Genomic DNA, 19,279 nt, shown 5'->3' on the forward strand with positions numbered 1-19,279 from the left:
TCCTCCATGTAGTAGGCAGAGTAGGCTGGGGTAGTTACGTCAAATTGGCCACGTGACACACTCAATCGGTGAACAGAAACATGGCGGCACTACGGCTTGCCGTGTCCTCAAGTGCCGGTAGGACTTTCCTCAACGCCAGGAACATTGTTGGTGTGTCAAAGGTAAGATGAGAAGTATTTAGACATACTGTTGCCACTGAGAAAATGCTGAACTCGTAAAACAATCAGAAGTTATAGTGAACAAGTTATTAACATAGGCAAGGTCACACAGCTAGCATGTCCGTTTGCTGACATTAGCTACCTTTGACAACGGCATGCCCACTAGCTTAGCTAGTTGACTATAAGTGAGATGGACTTAAACGTTAATTGGCACACTATTGATGATATTGGTGTGTGATATATTGCGAAGTATATTTACCTAATTCATTCACCCTGAACATATGAGATGTGACTCAATCTGGCTCATGAAAAAGTTGTTGACATAAGTGTATTTTATCTGACGGACTGTCCGTGGTTCTTAAACTTTGCTCGAGATGCTAGCTAGCTACTGAGGCTAAGTTATATGTACTCAATTTAGCATTCTATGTTTAGGCAGCTTAGCTGGTCAGTCCACGGCTGTGGACTGTGCTAACGTTACCCCAGTTGACCTCTCAACAGTTACTGCCCGGTTTCATATAATAACCTTGCAGCCCAGACGTTTCCATGTAACTTATTTTTTCTCCCATCATATTCAAATGATCCACTGTTGATCTGCTGTTTGTACATTATATGATAGTCCGAACCATCTGTTCGTTCCGCTGTTAAATCCAACAGCGGCGAACACTTAAGTCGTTTATAAATTATTCCCTTCCTCAGGCCAACATGTCCTTCGGCACTCTGAGCAGAGGAAGGAAAGCAGCCCTCTCAACTCTCGGGGTGCTAGCTGCAGGAGGTGCTGGTCTGGGTCTGGCGCTTCATCAGTCTGTCAAGGCGTCAGACTTGGAACTGCATCCCCCAAATTATCCCTGGAGTCACAGCGGCTTGGTGTCTTCGCTTGACCATGCCAGGTGTGTGTAGTTTTAGTAGTCAGTCATGTACTTCTTTCTGAAGGTCTTGCCTTTCACAAGGAAAAAAAGACAAACCAAAATGAATCATATTTTTCAGAACCCCTTTTTGTCTCCTTTTATAAAATGTAGCTTTTTCTCTCTCTCCTTTTATTGCAGTGTTCGCAGAGGGTACCAAGTGTACAAGCAGGTGTGCTCTGCCTGCCATAGCATGGAGTACCTTGCTTTCCGTAACCTGGTTGGAGTGTCTCACACAGAGGCCGAGGTCAAAGTATTGGCTGAGGAGGTACGTCTGAACTTCCACCACATCATCCCCATTCTGCATATGACATTCACCAAATACTCTGTAGCTAGTTTGTGTAAACGATAGCAGAATTATTTTGGCATCATTGCACATCATGTCATTTCAGTCACTAACTGTATCACCACAAACTGTGTCTTCCATTGTAGATTGAGGTCGTGGATGGTCCTGACGACACCGGAGAGATGTTCACCCGTCCCGGAAAGTTGTCTGACTATTTCCCCAAACCATATCCCAACCCAGAGGCAGCACGCGTAGCCAATAATGGAGCTCTGCCTCCTGACCTCAGCTACATTGTCAATGCCAGGTACAGGAAGCAGTCACAGTTCTGCTGCTCTGTCTTGATTTTCTCTTTTCAACAAAACTAGTGTGTATGCATCTCCTAATTAACTTCAGATAAGCCTATGAAAGAGCTGTTGCAGTTTGACTTTGACAAGTTATATGTAATTGTGTGTATACCTGTATGGTGAAGTGATGTCTGATGGATCACCATGTGGTTTTGTTCCAGGCATGGTGGGGAAGACTATGTGTTCGCTCTGCTAACGGGGTACTGTGATCCCCCTGGTGGGGTGGAAGTAAGAGAGGGTCTCTACTACAACCCATACTTCCCTGGACAGGCTATTGGCATGGCTCCCCCAATATACAATGAAGTGCTAGAATATGATGATGGTGAGTGTGCGTGTGTGCGTGCGTCTGGTTGTGTGTGTGTGTGTGTGTGTGTGTGTGTGTGTGTGTGTGTGTGTGTGTGTGTGTTCAATAAAGTGTTAGAGTACGATGATGGTGGGTTTTGAGTGTGTGTGTGTGTGTGTGTACACTTGAGTCTCAAAGAAATCTGAAAAAATACCATGTGCACCTATGTTACCCAGGAGACACTCTGTGAAATGTTTTTTACGCTAAGATCAATACTTTTTAAGTAACAGACAGTTTTACGGGGGGAGGGGGATGTCAAATTTGTTCTGCCTCTTTTTTTTGTCAAAGTTCACAAGCTCATTGCTTAAGAACTAGAATTTGTAGGAGGCTCAAATTTTGCAGGCTGATGCATAAATAGGAATAGTATGCAGTAAAATCACCACGAGTAGTCTGGATGATCCTGCATGGTCATAGCAGTCCCTCAAAGTTGATAAAAAATGTATTGGAGTTCTTGGCTGGGCTCTGTTTAGGCCTTCAGAAGACACATTTTCACTCAACATAGGTTCTTGGGGGTTTTTTTCTTATTGAGATAAGTAGAAACACTCTCAGAAAAAGCAATGAAGAGAAAATAAATTCCATCAGGGACTGAACAGCAAACCTCACAAGTTTGAAAAATAAATTTGGATCTCATATTCAGAGCACCCTAACACCTTGTGGGAATATATGGGGATTTTTTAAAAATATTTTTTTTCTATAATCTGCATTACCTCTTCTTTTTAAAAACACCAATTTGACTTGTCTTATGCAAATCTTTCTTTTTCATTTCCCACCCTGAACAAGGGCAAAATGCACCATTGAGATCTATTGAATATATGAATAGTTCCTTCTTCTTTTAAACAGGCAAGAATTACACCTTTGCTGAAGAAAAGTACACTTAATTCAACTGATGTGAAGAACTACAGACCTGTCTCCCTTCTTCCTTTCTTGTCAAAGGTTTTGGAGAAAGTGGTCTTCAAGCAAATGTGTGACTTCCTCTATCAGAATAACCTACTAGACCCTATGCAGTCTGGTTTCAAGAGTGGTCATTCTACTGAAACTGCTCTTCTATCTGTGACTGAAGCATTGAGAGTAGCTAAGTCCTCTGCTCAGTCATCAGTGTTAATTCTGTTAGATTTATCTGCAGCCTTTGATACGGTTAACCATGACATTCTCCTTTCTACACTATATGAACTGGGAATTTCTGGGAAAGCTCTTGACTGGTTCAAATCTTACCTTAAAGGGCGTTCTTTTAGCGTGTCTTGGCAGGGACAGATATCAAAGTCTCATGACCTCACTACAGGAGTCCCTCAAGGATCAGTATTAGGGCCCCTCCTCTTCTCTATTTACACCACTTCTTTAGGTGGGATTATTCGCTCTCATGGATTTGAATATCATTGCTATGCGGACGACACTCAACTTTTCCTATCCTTCCCACCTGAGGACTCTAGCAGGGTCCCCGCGGGTCCTTAAAAAGTCTTAAAAAGTCTTATTTATTTTTTTGGATTTTCAAGGTCTTAAAATGTCTTGAATTCTAGAATTTCCGATGAGGAGGTCTTAAATTTCATGTCGTGCCGAGTTCGTTTCGTCACAATGTAACAACACAGTAAAAAGTAGCGTGTGCGTTCCTACAGACGGAGATAGTGTTTCAGGTTGGCAGACGCGAGCCAAGATTTGTAAGAATGCGACTGAAAAATATTCGAGGTTGCAATGGTGCACCTGACGCTTTTCGGGTGAGAGCATAAATTTCTTTCGCCTGTTTTCATTGTAGACTATGCGTGCAACTTTACCAAACAATATAGAAGTAAACCTCCTCGGCTTGGCCCTCTCTCTTTCTCTCTCTCTTTCTCTCTCTCTCTCTCTCGTGCGCGCTCAATGGACACCCACCCCTCGACATGCACATTTAATCCAAATAAAACATTCACAATCGTGAAAAAAGCAATGAGGACTAGCTAAATTATTATGAAATCCGGTTAGCATCATAGCATGCTGCACATTTTATTAAAACTCTTGCATTCAAGTTGAGTGATCATCTCATCACCAATGTTTTCTAACTTCAAGACTAAAAGGACCTGTCCCAAGGAGAAAAAGTATCAGCCTACCTTGAAACTTAAACACATGTGGGGGAAACTGAACGTCCAACCAGTAGACTATGATAAGATAGCCAACTATGCTACTTTGTTTACAATATTTTGAGGCATCAATCAGACAGCTGAATTAAAGAGGCAGACCTAGAGTTGTAATACAAAATAGTAGGCTATATAATCTGCATCAAGTGTGCAGTCATGAATATCAGAAATTTCAGTATATAGAAAGTAAAGGGGGAAAAATGGGGGGTATTTAGTTTGAATGATTATAATATGAATGATTTTTTATCAAATATATTTATAAAAAATCATTCACATTATATGAAAGGAGTGCGATAAAAATGTGACCTTTTGCTGTTAGAAAGCTATGCAATGAAAAATGTGGGTGCACCTAAATTTTGTGCTGGTGCACCTGAAAAAAAAGTTAGGCGCACCAGTGCAACCAACGCAAAAAGTTAGTCAGGAGCCTTGTCCATTTTTTAACTGTGTTTAACTTGTAATTTACAACTTGATTTGTTTGCACACTGTACGTTATTTACAGCAGTATTGTTGTAGTATTGAGAAGGCAGTTGCCTGACGTGCACTATTTGCACTGTCACTCAAATACAAATGTGCTTTGGTAAACTGAACAGAGCGTACTTTTTATATATATATTTTTGCCGTGGTAATGGTCTTAATTTTTATTCTTAGAGGTCTTAAAAAGGTCTTAAAAGTCATTAAATTTGTTGATAAAAAATGTGCAGATACCCTGTCTAGTGTTTCCCATCGGATCTCTGCATGCCTGAAGGATATTTCAATCTGGATGAAGGATCAGCACCTTCAGCTTAATCTTTCAAAAACTGAGCTCTTGGTGTTTCCAGCAAAAACAGCCATTCCCCAACAGATGAACATCCAGCTTGATTCATCCTCATTGACTCCAACTAGATCGGCACGTAACTTGGGTGTCATAATTGATGACCAACTTACTTTCTCTGAGCATGTTGCCTCAATTGCAAAGTCATGTCGGTATACCCTGTACAACATTAGGAAGATCAGACCTTATCTGACACAAGATTCCACTCAGCTTCTTGTACAGGCAATGGTTATCTCCAAGCTGGACTACTGTAATTCCCTGTTAGCTGGCCTACCTGCTTGCGTATTAAGACCACTACAGTTGATTCAGAATGCTGCAGCACGACTGGTCTTCAATCAGCCAAAGAGGACACATGTAACCCCTCTCCTAGTTACTCTCCACTGGCTCCCTATAGTAGCCAGAATTAAATTTAAATCTCTCACTCTGGCCTATAGGACACTGACTGGATCTGCTCCTAGCTACTTCAGTTCTTTGATGAAGATGTACATTCCCAACCGCCCATTGCGATCTTCTGAGGAGTGTCTGTTATGTCGACAAACCATACATGCTAGGTCAAACTGTAGATCCTATTCTTCAGTGGTTCCGTGTTGGTGGAATGAGTTGCCCAGTGCTCTCCGTTCTAGCAACAGTTTTGGATCTTTTAAGAGGGGTCTTAAGGCATATTTGTTTAATATGCACTTAGTCTTTTGAGTGTTTATGTGTTATGGTTTGTATAATAGTTTTGTTTTGTTATAATTTGTCCATTGTTAAAATTTTACATTTATTCTGCTATTGTCCTTAAATTTAGCCATACCTTGCTATAGTTATTGTTATTATATAATTAACTGAGTGACTTATTTGATTGCTTTTGTCATTTCATTGTTTTATTTCTCATTAGATTAGTGCTTAAATGATTGTTGTATTGATAATATTGCTATTCTCCCTTTTTCGTAATTGTTCACTGTTATTTAATTTGTATTGCTATTTATTTGTATGTCACTTTGGACAAAGGCGTCTGCTAAATAACCATAACCATAACCATAACCATCTATTGAGAGATATGTTTTGTATAGAGTAACCACTAGGTGCCACTAAAATCACTGAATCACTGCAATTGCAGGGGTGGGGACAAAACATATTGATCTCAATGGTGCATTTTGTCCATGTTTAGGGTGGAAAATGAAAAAGAAAGATTTGGTGTTTTTAAAAAGAAGAAGTAATGCAGATTAAAGAAAAAAAAAATGAAAAAAATATTCGTATATTCCCACAAGGTGCTCTGAATATGAGATCCAAATCCAAAATTTATTTTTCAAACTTGTGAGGTCTGCTGTTCAGTCCCTGATGGAATTTATTTTCTCTTCATTGCTTTTTCGGAGCGAGTCTCTACTGATCTCAATAGGGGGGGGGGGAATCAAGAGCCTATGTTGAGTAAAAAAGATGTCTTCTGTAAGCCTAAACAGAGCCCAGCCAAGAACTCCAATAACATTTTGATCAACTTTGAGGGACTGCTATGACCATGCAGGATCATCCAGACTACTCATGGTGATTTTACTGCATACTATTCCTATTTATGCACCAGCCTGCAAAATTAGAGCCTTGTGCAGATTCTAGTTCTTGAGCAATGAGCTTGTGAACTTTGACAAAAAAAAAGAGGCAGAACAAATGTGACACCCCCCTCCCCCCGTAAAATTAGCTATTACTTGAAAAGTATTGATCTTAGCACAAAAACATTTTACAGAGTGTCTCCTGGGTAACATAGGTGCACATGGTATTTTTTTGAGACGCTAGTGCGTGAGCTCTGGTTGATTTGACGTGGAATGACCCACCATCAAAAGCACCTCATCGTTTTTATTTAGCAAATGGATGTATAGAGTGTTTTTATTTATTTAGTATATGCATGGATGTGTAGAGTGTTATATTTATCTATGTTAATGAATAGATGTGTAGAGTGTGTTTTCTAACCAATGTTGCCCCTTGTCTCCACAGGCACTCCAGCCACCATGAGCCAGGTAGCAAAAGACGTGTGCACCTTCCTGCGCTGGGCTGCAGAGCCAGAGCACGACCAACGCAAGCGCATGGGACTTAAGGTGAACTGCCCCCCTGCGTCTGCCTCCTTGGCACTGCTCCATTTTTCGTAATGTCCCTGCCAGTGTTACCTACTGTACACTATAGTTGCACTTGGTCAGCCAAGTGCCTTTGCTGGGGGAGGGGGTTGTCAAGGCTGTTTCTGTTTGTCAGCTGGGGAGATTGGTGTGGCAGTGCCAAGGCTATATTTTCTATTGCCATGGAACATGGAACTGTATATAATGATGATGCTGAAAGAAATGTGTCTCTGGTTAATGAGGATTGGTGGCATCATTTAATTCTGTTATTTTCTGAGGCCGAAATTCAAATGTATAATATGTAAACAAGCAATAATACTGTCTTACAATAACAAATATGAACGTACCATTTTTTTTATTGTGGTTTTACAAAACCAACTTCCAATCTGGAAGCTGCAATTTAAAGTGTCCACTTCTACACTATATAGAAGGTATTACGAGTGTATTTGGGTTCTTTGTGGCTGTTTCCCACCACAAATATTGCTAGTTTCTGATATCACCATCCACTATCTTATTTTGATGGTAGTTCAAATGAAACTAGTCAGTCAGATGGTGAAAAATACTTCACTAATTCATTCTGTAATGTCTCTCTCCTCAGCTTCTGATGGGCTCTGCTATTCTCATTCCATTGGTTTATTACATGAAGAGGCACAGGTGGTCTGTGCTGAAGAGTAGGAAGATCGCCTACAGACCTCCCAAATAAAACAGATTTTCCATGTTAAACTGAACCCGAACTTTGAAAATTATGCACCCAGGATGTCAAGTCCCTTGACCAACATTGATCATACAGCCTGAATGCCTTTGGTTTATTTTTTTATTACAGACATAAACTGATCAGAGGTAATCATACATTTTCTATTTATTGTGCTTTCTTCAAGAAGGCAAGAAGTATTTTTGCTGTCAGGTCGGATGCATAGGAACACACTGTACAACAACTGGCTGTCCTAATAAACACATGTTTCACCGTTTCCTTCAACATTCTCTGTCTTTTTGAAAGTCTTTGATACTCAGCAAATGTCAGTTTACTGTAAACACGCAAACCCAGTAGAATTGTAATGTTCTTTCCATTATAGCACAATGTATCCATCTTTCATATGCTCAGTGAAAGGAAGCGGAAGTGTCAATTAAACGGAAGTGGTACTGCCCAGAAGAACAAGCCGAGGAGCGAGACGGAGGTCGTAGACTCCAACTATACCTTTCGCGGATAAAAGCAGGGGGAAAGGCCGTTAATAATGTAAGTTAACGTGACATATAACGAATGGATGCACTCTAAATTAATTAAATGATAAGTATTAGCAGTCTCTTGGACGGTAATGACCGCTACCGCAAGCCTCCCGCGAAGACCTAAAACTAGTCATTCTGCTAGTCGTCTTTTAGCTTGCTAACGTAACGGGTAACGGTGGGAACAGTTAGAACAAGGACTTAGCATTGTCGCTAATTCAACTAGCCTACGCTTCCATTATAGCGAGACAAGGCCGTGCGGTGATTGTATGAAAGGCATCTGGCACCGACTCGACACAATCTGCTGTCCAATAAACCCGAAATAATACAAGGGGTTGCAGTATGACGCCACATCCCATTCATTTTGAAAATGTATTACCTCTGCGAAAGGGACATGATCCGGCGGTGATTTGACAAGTAGGCTAGCGCCAGCTAGGCGGCTAATGTTAATACGCTAGCTTTCGAGGTGGCTATTACATTTGTTAGCTGTCTTGCTAATCAAATGAATTCATTTTAATCCGACAGTTTGTCGTTATATTGAACACCCAAATGACAAAAGCATGTTCATATAGTGTTAATCACCATCAACGGGTATGTAATTATTTGGAATAAATCTGAAATGTAAACGTATTGTAAGTAATGGCAATCATTTGTGTCAGCTCGCAAGGGAGTCGTTCCCGTTAGCATATCAGCGGCCTAGTGATAGTGATGGATCGGATAAGCCGAGTTTAGCTTTCGAAATAGGCTTTAACGTATACCACAAGGAAATATAACGACACGTGAACGTTTCGTATTGTTATATGCTGATTTTACTGTCGGGGTACACAAATAGCTTTTATCGGTAAATGTGAAGTCATGCCCGGCAACGTCACTTCAGATTTGCCTCTATTCAGATGTAAATCCATTCAAGCCTCTAACACACGAGTCGCCATTCAGCTGGGCAGGTTCAGAAGCAAGGTAGAGAATGGTGGCGCGGATGTATTAATTGTAAAGAGGAAGGGGTCGCACTGTAACTTATGTTTCATGACATCATATTTAACCGCGTCCTATTCAGCCCATGTTAAGGAAATGAATCCGAATTCTTAATACAATCGATAGTGACTAGAAAAAAAATCTACATTCAGCATCATCAGTGTCATGGAACCATCATCAGGATGTTGAGAGCAGTGGGTGTCAAGACTGCTCATGGCATAGTCAAATTAACTAATTATTCCACTATTACAAATGTCATTGCCTGGGGCTCATTCTCTTATTTAGAATAGCAATCTCTGTCCAACCCCCAAGAAACCTCTAACCATGTGTCTTGGTGTCCTAATTCAGCGTTAACAATGGACAAGAGTGACCTGGTGCAGAAAGCCAAGCTCGCCGAACAGGCTGAGCGTTACGATGACATGGCGGCCGCCATGAAGTCGGTGACGGAGCAGGGCACTGAGCTGTCCAACGAAGAGCGCAACTTGCTGTCGGTGGCGTATAAGAACGTGGTGGGCGCCCGGCGCTCCTCCTGGCGTGTCATCTCCAGCATTGAGCAGAAGACTGAGGGCAATGAGAAGAAGCAGCAGATGGCCAAGGAGTACCGCGAGAAAATCGAGACCGAGCTTCAGGACATCTGCAATGACGTGCTGGTAATCATGGCCTTTTGGGGGAGATTTTGGCTCAATTTCCTTTAAAATACAAGCCAGATCTTAAGACCAGATTAATTTGCCCACTGACTGGTCAGTGTCCAGATGTTTTATAGTTTTACATTGATGTTACTCTTCTTTCATACATCGTAACACTTATTCATTGACTATGATATTAACATTTAGCATGTTTTCTCTTTCTAGGGCCTTCTGGACAAATACTTGATTGCTAATGCTAGTCAGGCTGAGAGCAAGGTGTTCTACCTGAAGATGAAAGGAGATTACTACAGATACCTGTCTGAGGTTGCATCTGGGGATAATAAGAAGGGTAAGTAAGATGTGCAAGCGTATAGGTGCTTTGCACAGCGTAGAGATTAAGCAGTGAAATCACAATTTAATTGAGTGTTGTGGGCAAATAATAATGACTTGATTGCTGTCCTCCTGTGCAGCCACGGTGGATAACTCCCAGCAGGCATATCAGCAGGCGTTTGAAATCAGCAAGAAGGAGATGCAGCCTACACACCCCATTCGCCTGGGTTTGGCTCTCAACTTCTCTGTCTTCTACTACGAGATCCTCAACTCGCCTGAACAGGCCTGCAGCCTGGCTAAGACCGTAAGAGTCCATTATTGCTCCACAATGTATTATTATAATGACATGTTATAAACAAGATGAAAGCTGTTTTGCATTTTGCTTAATTTACACCTACATTTCCCATCTCTCTCAGGCATTTGATGAAGCCATTGCTGAGCTTGATACCTTAAATGAGGATTCCTACAAAGACAGCACCTTGATCATGCAACTACTAAGGGACAACCTGACCGTATGTTTGATTTTTCAGCCGTTGAAGTTGATGACAGTAAAATATTACACTACAGTATGATAATACCTTTGGCTCTTAAACTCTTACTAGTGTAGTTACTTTGGCAATGACAGCTTGATGAAGCACTATTGGCGTGAACGATGGCGATGAGGCTCTGTAACATGACCTGTTGAGAAGGGGTGCAGTGTAAAACATTCCTGGAGCTGTCATCATGTTACTAACATCTCGCACAAGAGGTGCAGATGGCCAGCCCAGCTGTGTCCCCTTCTCAGCATGTCGTTCATAGTGCCGAATATGAGAAACACAAGGTAGCGCTGCCATGTGGCAAAGAATCTCTGCATGGTTCTCTAGGAAATATTGATCTTTTTGTCCTTCTGCCCCTTTTTCTCTTTAGCTGTGGACATCAGAAAACCAGGGTGACGAGGCGGATGCTGGAGAGGGGGAGAACTAAAGGCAGCGCCTATCGTCCGACCACATATACACAGACACGCACACACACACGCACACGCACGCACACACACACACACACACACACACACACACACACACACACACACACACTGTTCATCTTAAGAAAAAAATACACACAAACGGCTTCTTCCACTCCCACGCCCCCTACCATCTTCCCCCATTTCCCACCCCATCCCGAAATGCCCCAGCCCTACTGTATGACTAGCAGCATGAGTTGTACCTGAGCTTACCACAGTCCTGCTCCTCCCGAGGTGCACTAACACAGTACAGGGGAGCGCTCACAGGGGAACATGCACATGTTAGCAGGGCCAGTCATTTTCTTTGTGAAATTTAAATGTGGTTGTATTGAGTAGTGAGTCCATATTCTTTGTGCGTGTATGTTTGTGTGTGTGTGTGTACGCGTGTGTGTGCGTGTTAGTGTGAATGAGTGAGTGAATGAGGAAGAAGAGGTGACACAATAGTCTCCATGTGCACGTGAAAGAGAGGTTGTGTTAAAAGTGTGTGTGTAAGGGGGTTGGGGGTTGTGAATTCTAATCGTCCTTCCTGATAATTCCCTTTTTTTTCTCCACCTAGCTGGTTGTGCATTTTTCATCCTTTTTTTGTTACGGTCATATTTTTTAGTGTAATTGGTCATGGTATTTACAGGTTTTATTGTATGGTTATTAAACTGGCAGTTTATTTTCACCAACATCAGTTGTTTGTTGTCTTAATTAATCTCTCAGTTGACCACTTTTAAGTACACACACACACACACACACACACACACACACACACACAAACACACTCACTCACACATTATGTGGCCTCGAGCATTTTCTGTCTGTAGTTCTGAAACATGAAGCCACCTAACCAGACAGACGATTTGAAAAAAGAAAAATGATCTTCAATCAAAAGGACTGTTTCCATGAAACCCATGAATAAGGGTAGCCAAACCACATGGTTAGACAGTGTATAAGCACAATGTCTTGGTGTATTGTTATATTTTGAATATGAACTGGGCTGCAAATACAGAATTTTTATTTCAATCGTGACAAAGCTGACGTTCCTGTTTCTGGGGCGCCTGAAATGAGATACATACATTTAGCTTAAGCATGCTGTTACTTGCGTCGATTTCAATTTCTCGGGGACTACTTTCCCTTGCGGAAGCCCTAGATCAGCTGAGTTTATAAATGAGTGGAACTCAATTAGAACGCAAGCGCGGAGGGAAATGTCAAGTCTTCCCGGCAATAATTAAATTAAAACAACACAAGTTTGTCACGCCAACGCTTTTTGAAGTTGGGGATACATATTGTGTTCTTGAGTATAACAATTGACGGAGGTGAGTAATTTATAGTCAAGATTATTATTTTAAAGATTTAGCTCGCACTGAGTTGTTGCTGAAGACGTCTGCCACACTTCAGGGTTCTCTAGCTAAGCTAACCTTGGACATGCTAGCAAGCGCTTATCTCAAGCCAGTGATAGTTTTGTGAGCAACAACTTGCAAACAAGTTTGACTTTCTAACAAGTTTCGTGCTAAATTGTACACGTATAGTTGTAACGTGTGCTTGTTTAGCAGAGATGTAGACGGACTTCTCAGACAATTCAAATAAAATCGACCTATTCACATTGTAGTAGCCATGTGTTATGTTTTGAGTTTGGACAAGTTTGCCAAGTGATCATCTCTAAATGGAGCAGCTCATTAGCTTGCAAACGATAGCTTATTTTGTATTTATTTATCTTTTATATGACCATTCACTCATATTTGTAATAGCTGACCGGTGTGCCTGTGTTTTATTTAGCATGAACAACGATTTGAGAGCGTCTGGAGTGAATGTTTACCCTGATGTAAAGTTTGGGTGCCAACAGTGGTAGTAGAAAAAGTAGGCAGTAGCTACACAAGACTACAGGGTACATTTTTAGCGCTTTTCTAGCACGTTGTAGTGAAGAAGGCGGCTCATTAACCATCACTAATGTGCCATCAGCATTTGTTATCCTCAATTAATGATATTGTTACATTACATTATTATTTGATATGCACTGTGGAATAACTATTCTCATAGCGTGTTGAGTTTTAATGTGCTAGCTATTCCTTATTATAATTGATCTGTGCATTTGTCGGGTGATTAATGCCCCTAAATTGCAACGGAAGTACAGGTCATCACCGTACATTTTTAGCCCTCTTCTCTAGAGTCTACTCAAGGGTTGCGAACATGAACACTGGTCAAGCTTATCCCCTGGCCTCCCTCTATGTGGGGGATCTCCATCCTGATGTTACTGAGTCTATGCTGTACCAGAAGTTTTCACCTGCTGGACCAATTATGTCTATCCGTGTATGCCGTGATGTCATTACTCGCAGATCTTTGGGGTATGCTTACGTTAACTTTCAGCAGCCTGCAGATGGTAAGTTCTGATTTAATAAGTTGGTTCTTTTCCGTCCAGACGTCGTGTTTTATGTTGAATTGTCTTTTAAGACCAGTGTGGCCTATAGTGTCTAATATTGTTGGATGACAAATAATCGTTCATGCTGGTGTAAAATAATGTCTTCATTTAGCGGAATGCGCTCTTGACACAATGAACTATGAGGTACTCAAGGGTCGACCAATGAGAATCATGTGGTCACAGCGGGATCCTGGTCTAAGGAAGTCTGGCGTTGGGAATATCTTCATCAAGAACATGGATGACTCCATTGACAACAAGGCACTTTATGACACCTTCTCTGCGTTTGGAAATATTCTGTCCTGTAAGGTAATTTTGCCAGCAAAATATAAAATGAAGCTATAGCACTACAACTTTGTTTTGCTGTTTTCGTCAAAATTGGATTGAGTGTCTAATGAATACACAGTAAAAGTAAAAAGGTAAATATGGCCATCTTAACAGTAAAATGTCCTCTTACAAAATTGTGCAAAGCATCTCTAAAGCTGTTTTGGCATTTCAGGTTGTGTGCGACGAGCGTGGTTCTAAAGGCTATGGCTTTGTGCACTTTGAGACACAAGAGGCTGCCAACCGTGCCATTGAGACCATGAATGGGATGCTGCTGAATGATCGTAAAGTGTACGTGTCACTACCCCTTAGCCAAGGGCATTTATGGTATTTTCAGTGGTCTTGTTCGCTGTGGTAAATGCTTGATGGAAATGAAAATATGGCTGCCACATGATATGAATAGGCCTAAGCAGATATAAATCAGGAATGTGTTATGCTGAGGCCTAAAGTAAGAAAATCAGGAAGTTAAAGGTACACTATGCAGGTTTAGGTATGTTGGTGACTGTAGACTGTATTTATATTACTCTGTTATTGGAGAATTCTCGCTACCTATCCCCTCTGTACACAATGCAAATGCTTTTGTAGTGGAGGTGACGAGGCAAAGATTCCCAAATAGCTATATCTACTGAATGTTTTTAATGATTCTCATGGTACTTGGCAGGCAGCCACTCCTGGAAGTTGCGATGACTGGTTTTCTTGGTAGAAACTTTCTGTATAACTTGCATAGTGTACCTTTTAATGTAAAGGAATCCAATTCAAGATTAGGAAGTTAATGTTAAGGAATCCAATTCCTCCAACACATTGGGAATAATAACCATAACCACCATTGTGAATTGTTTTTTTTATGCTCAGACAAGAGGCAGGTAAAGAAATGGAGACAGACAGTGCAGATCCAAGCATTGCAAACCCAAAGCTCCAGTCCATGTGGAAAAATTGTCAGCTGTCCACAATTAGGTCAGTGAACAGGTAGATGAAGTGATCTTACCAGTTGTTCTCGTGAAACATGCTCAAGGCTCGACATGGACTGAAAGATCGTAGGACTGAAAAAAAAAAACAGGTCAAAGTTGCATGTTCTGTTGTTCTTTCTGGACTTCAGTGCAGAGGTAATGACATTAATATGTTTGTGAACTATGATTACATTTTCTGACCCTTTCATTGATACCAATATCTGTGGTATGCATGTAGTTTTGTAGGCCATTTTAAATCCAGAAAAGAGCGCGAGGCAGAGTGTGGAGCAAAGGCTATGGTTTTCACTAATGTTTACATCAAGAACTTTGGTGAAACCTATGACGACAAGCAACTTGAGAGCATCTTCTCAGAGTTTGGTAAGTTCACTGACATACAGAGAGGATTCTTTGAGCTCTCCTGTGTGTGACATGGCAGCCCATAGTTAATACAGTTTTGACCGTATTGCTGAAAGTCATTCCACATCAATTCAACAATGACCCTATTTACTGTACTTCTTGGTGTAATCTTGTTGTTTTAGTCAGTGTCCATACTACTTCAATCATTGCGGATGTGTTTTTGTGTGTCATTGAAGACAGCATGTGTTTTACAGGCAAGACCCTGAGTGTGAGGGTGATGCGTGATGAGCGTGGGATCTCGCGTGGCTTTGGCTTTGTGAACTATGAGAATCACGAGGATGCTCAGAAGGTACAAACACATTTGGTGTCAAATCCCTTTCCTCTCTTCATTTGGTGTCCTGTCCTTTCCTCTCTACATGTAGTGTCCTCCTGTTTCTGTGCTGTCCACTTTGTTTGGTGCTCGCCGCTATGATGTTATTCTATGATGGTGCTCTTGTCCCATAGATCAAAACTGGATTGCTTTACTTTTAGTTACTGTCAAAATAAACTTGAGTTTAGGGAAAACTTTTGTTGTGTCCTAAAATCCACTATAGCCTTTACAGGTGAACTTAATGTGACCTCCTCTAAACATTTTACATTTTACCCAAAGCCAGATATCCCCAACTTTTTGAGTAGTGTATGTTATTGGCATGAAATGTGAGTTTGGTTGTTTGTTTGAGCGGGCCGTGGATATGAGTGTGTTTTTTTGACAGAGGGTAGTGAGTGAGTATGCCTTGGCCTTGTATCGAAATAGACCTCTGAAGTTCGCCTACAAAAAAGCTACCATCTTTGCCCATATAAGGAGTTACGGTATCTGACGTTTTTTCCTATGGGAAATTAACATGGGGATTTTGAATTATCACACCTGTTAAACTCTCGCGGGGATGACAGAATCGGAAATTCAGGTGTTTTCCTGAACGCACTTTTGTCCTCTGCCTTCGAGAAGATACTGTGATCTCCGGTGCACGAAGGCGGCAGACTTAGACTTTTGCTACCCCAGAGCTAACTTGCCATGCAACTTGCCATTAAGTTAGTTAGCCAGTTAGCTCTGGGTTAGCAACAATTAAAGTGTGCCGACTTCACGTACTGGAGAACACAGTAAGCACAAGAAGGCAGAGGACAAAAGTGTGTTCAGGAAAACGTCTGCATTTAAGACTTTATCGTCCCCACGAGAGTTTAACAGGTGTGATAACTCAAAATCCCCATGTTATTTTCCCATTGGAAAAATCGCCAGAAACCGAATCTCAAAGATGGCAGCTATTTTGTAGGCGAACTTCATAGGTCTATGGTAGGTGTGAAAATGTGAGTTTGGTTGTGTGTTTGAGCAGGCTGTGGATGTGAGTGTGTTTTCTGACAGAGGGTAGTGAGTTGGTATGGCCTTGTATGGAAATGGTAGGTTTGAAAATGGGAGTTTGGCTGTTTGTTTGAGCAGGCTGTGGATGTGATGAACGGGAAGGAGCTGAATGGGAGGATGCTGTATGTCGGCCGTGCTCAGAAGAGGGTGGAGCGGCAGGGCGAGCTCAAGCGGAAGTTTGAGCAGATCAAGATGGACCGCATGCACCGCTATCAGGTGTCAAAACACTCTTTCCTTTCTCTCTCTCTCTCTCTCTGTTTCTTTCTTTCTGTCTTTCTTTCTTTCTTTCTTTTTCTCTCTCTCTCTCTCTCTCTCTCTCTCTGTCTCTCTCTTTCTCACACAAATACCACACTCGTGTTCTTTCTCTCGCTCTCCCCACACACACACACACACACACACACACACACACACACACACATACACACATTTATTGAGCCTGAAATCTGCTTTACACTAGTCAGCACATCAAGGACAGTTAAAAAGCTGCGTAAGGTGTACAAATGAAGCTTCACCAACAGTAATTAATCTGTATATTGGTATTAGTTGTTCACTGTGTGTGTGTGTGTGTGTGTGTGTGTGTGTGTGTGTGTGTGTGTGTGTGTGTGTGTGTGTGTGTGTGTGTGTGTGTGTGTGTGTGTGTGTGTAATTTGTGCTGCAGTTGAGGATAGTTCTAATAGTGAGGTGTTTTTTTTTTTCCAATTGGAAATACAATGACTAGGAGAAAAGTTCGGTAAGTTTACACATTATTGATATGTTTATTTTATGTACATATTTAAGTACTGGACAAGTAGATATACAAGTGATAATTGGTCAAGTCAGTAGTCAGTCAAGTTCAAATACATCCAAATCCACTTGATCTTGTTGTCACACGTCCCTATCTATCCTTAACTGACTGTAGATGTATCTCTTAGGGAGTTAACCTTTATGTAAAGAACCTGGATGATAGCATCAGTGACGAGCGACTGAGGAAGGAGTTTGCTCCTTATGGAACCATCACCAGTGCAAAGGTAAATCCCTACACTGGAAAACCCAGGCTCAGCAACATAGTTGAGCAAGTAGTTGAGCAATGGACCGAAACACTGTAAAGGGTCATTCACACCAAGAACGATAACTCTAACCATACCATAATGATAAATACGTCCACACTGACCAACGATAAGCAGTCTCTCCTTGTGTTAAAGGGATATTCCGCCATTTTTGGAAATACGCTAATTTTCCACCTCCCCTCGAGCAAAACAATCGATATTTACCTTGTTCCCGTTCAACTACACTCTCATCTGGCGTAATAATCAAGACAACTTGCAAATGTACCATAGGCGCAGTGATATCGTATGCAGCATCTGAAAATAGTCCCCATAGACAACAAGCAGTAGTAGTGCCAGTAGTTTGCAAGTTGCCTTGATTATTACGCCAGATGAGAGTGTAGTTCCATGTCAAATCAGCCTAGAAAAACGCCAGGTTTCATTTTCAGTTGGTCTAATTGCACTTTCTAACTTGAGAGGAGACACGTTTTAAATGGGAAAATTACCAGAAATCTTAGTCACTTTCAAACCTGAAGCTAGCAGGCGAGAAGCTAATGGTCTAATCCGATTCAATGATCTATGCTAGGCTGAAGCTAAAAGTTGTATCGCCAGACTCACAGAATGGCTGGATGAACGGGAATAAGGTAAATATCGATTGTTTTGCTCGAGGGGAGGTGGAAAATGAGGGTATTTCCAAAAATGGCGGAATATCCCTTTAATGAATGTGATTGCTAAACTCGGGCTCAGTTTGGAGACACAGCATGTTGAGCATGTTGTTGAGCAACAGACCAAAACACTGTAACTTAACAACTGTCCCAACAAACGGCAACACATTGAAATTGGAAGTTGTTGGTTGCTGTCGTTAGAATGTTCAGAAAACCAACTTCACCTCCACATGGCCCAGACATTACTCTTAAGGTGCTGGCACACTGTCCAGATAATGCCCAACCAACCCCAAAATTCTTAAGTTAAATTGCCAGTTGATGGTTGCAGTCTTAAAAAAAAAACAACTGTTCGTTCTACACTGCTTAGGCACGTGGAACTCAAACAATACATCCAACAAACACTAGGGCTGCATGATTTGGGGAAAATATCTAATTGTGATTTTCCTGATCGATGTTAGGCTTGCGTTTTAATCCGCAATATGATTTTTGAAAGTCAGTTCAATGTTCCTTTTTCTTTAAGTTGGGCCACTTGTGAGCATGTCTACTGAATAAGGAGCACAATCTCCTGTTAGATGAGCTCCACTTTCTGTCTCACAAGGAGGATGACCTAAAAATCATAGCTGTAGCAAGATTATTCATTGGGACTGAAGAGGGACCCTAAGTCTCTGCCCCTTCTGGTCGGTCCACTGGACCTAAGATCCGAAAAAAAATTAATGATGGTCTATGGAGAAAGATACATTATTTTCTGGTCCCAATCGTCTTGTGCCATGAATTACACATATGATGTTTGTCTATTTTGAAGACAAATTTTCATGTGAAGACATTTGCAGTTTATTTTGTAACTAACTACCGTATTTTCCAGACTATAAGTCGCACTTTTTTTCATTGTTTGGCTGGCCCTGCGACTTATAGTCAGGTGCGACTTATATATGACATTTATGAAAAATATGACATTTATATATATATTTTTTGCCGGTTGGAATCTATTAACTCA

The 19,279-nt window shown here is 41.3% G+C and overlaps 3 protein-coding genes across 9 annotated transcripts in view; all 3 read left to right on the top strand.

Annotated features, from left to right (window-relative positions):
• Positions 1-3: 3 nt before the first annotated feature.
• Positions 4-8,006, top strand: LOC134087073 (cytochrome c1, heme protein, mitochondrial-like). The gene is made up of 7 exons (XM_062540281.1): positions 4-161; positions 855-1,045; positions 1,202-1,328; positions 1,493-1,650; positions 1,852-2,012; positions 6,915-7,015; positions 7,629-8,006. Exons 1-7 carry the CDS (start codon positions 81-83, stop codon positions 7,731-7,733), a joined length of 924 nt encoding a protein of 307 aa, XP_062396265.1. The 5' UTR covers positions 4-80; the 3' UTR covers positions 7,734-8,006.
• A 131-nt stretch (positions 8,007-8,137) lies between these two features.
• LOC134087074 (14-3-3 protein beta/alpha-A-like) lies at positions 8,138-11,850 on the top strand. Its single transcript, XM_062540282.1, has 6 exons — positions 8,138-8,264; positions 9,572-9,873; positions 10,075-10,198; positions 10,320-10,483; positions 10,596-10,691; positions 11,086-11,850. The coding sequence occupies exons 2-6, from the start codon at positions 9,580-9,582 to the stop codon at positions 11,140-11,142; spliced, it is 735 nt and encodes a 244-aa protein (XP_062396266.1). The 5' UTR covers positions 8,138-8,264; positions 9,572-9,579; the 3' UTR covers positions 11,143-11,850.
• A 508-nt stretch (positions 11,851-12,358) lies between these two features.
• The window catches only part of LOC134087075 (embryonic polyadenylate-binding protein-like), a 109,822-nt gene continuing 102,901 nt past the window's right edge, over positions 12,359-19,279 (top strand). For 3 of the 7 annotated variants that reach the window (XM_062540283.1, XM_062540284.1, XM_062540288.1), the window contains exons 1-10: positions 12,359-12,480; positions 13,317-13,541; positions 13,693-13,886; positions 14,077-14,192; positions 14,754-14,855; positions 15,087-15,226; positions 15,460-15,554; positions 16,677-16,814; positions 17,317-17,328; positions 17,510-17,605. In XM_062540283.1, coding sequence (XP_062396267.1) covers positions 13,352-13,541; positions 13,693-13,886; positions 14,077-14,192; positions 14,754-14,855; positions 15,087-15,226; positions 15,460-15,554; positions 16,677-16,814; positions 17,317-17,328; positions 17,510-17,605 — 1,083 coding nt within the window. In that variant the 5' untranslated portion in view covers positions 12,359-12,480; positions 13,317-13,351. The remainder of the gene's footprint in view (positions 12,481-13,316; positions 13,542-13,692; positions 13,887-14,076; positions 14,193-14,753; positions 14,856-15,086; positions 15,227-15,459; positions 15,555-16,676; positions 16,815-17,316; positions 17,329-17,509; positions 17,606-19,279) is intronic. The other 4 variants (XM_062540287.1, XM_062540289.1, XM_062540285.1 and 1 more) reach the window with 3 other exon arrangements.

Source organism: Sardina pilchardus, chromosome 7 (genome assembly GCF_963854185.1).
Source record: "Sardina pilchardus chromosome 7, fSarPil1.1, whole genome shotgun sequence".
Taxonomy (NCBI): domain Eukaryota; kingdom Metazoa; phylum Chordata; class Actinopteri; order Clupeiformes; family Clupeidae; genus Sardina; species Sardina pilchardus.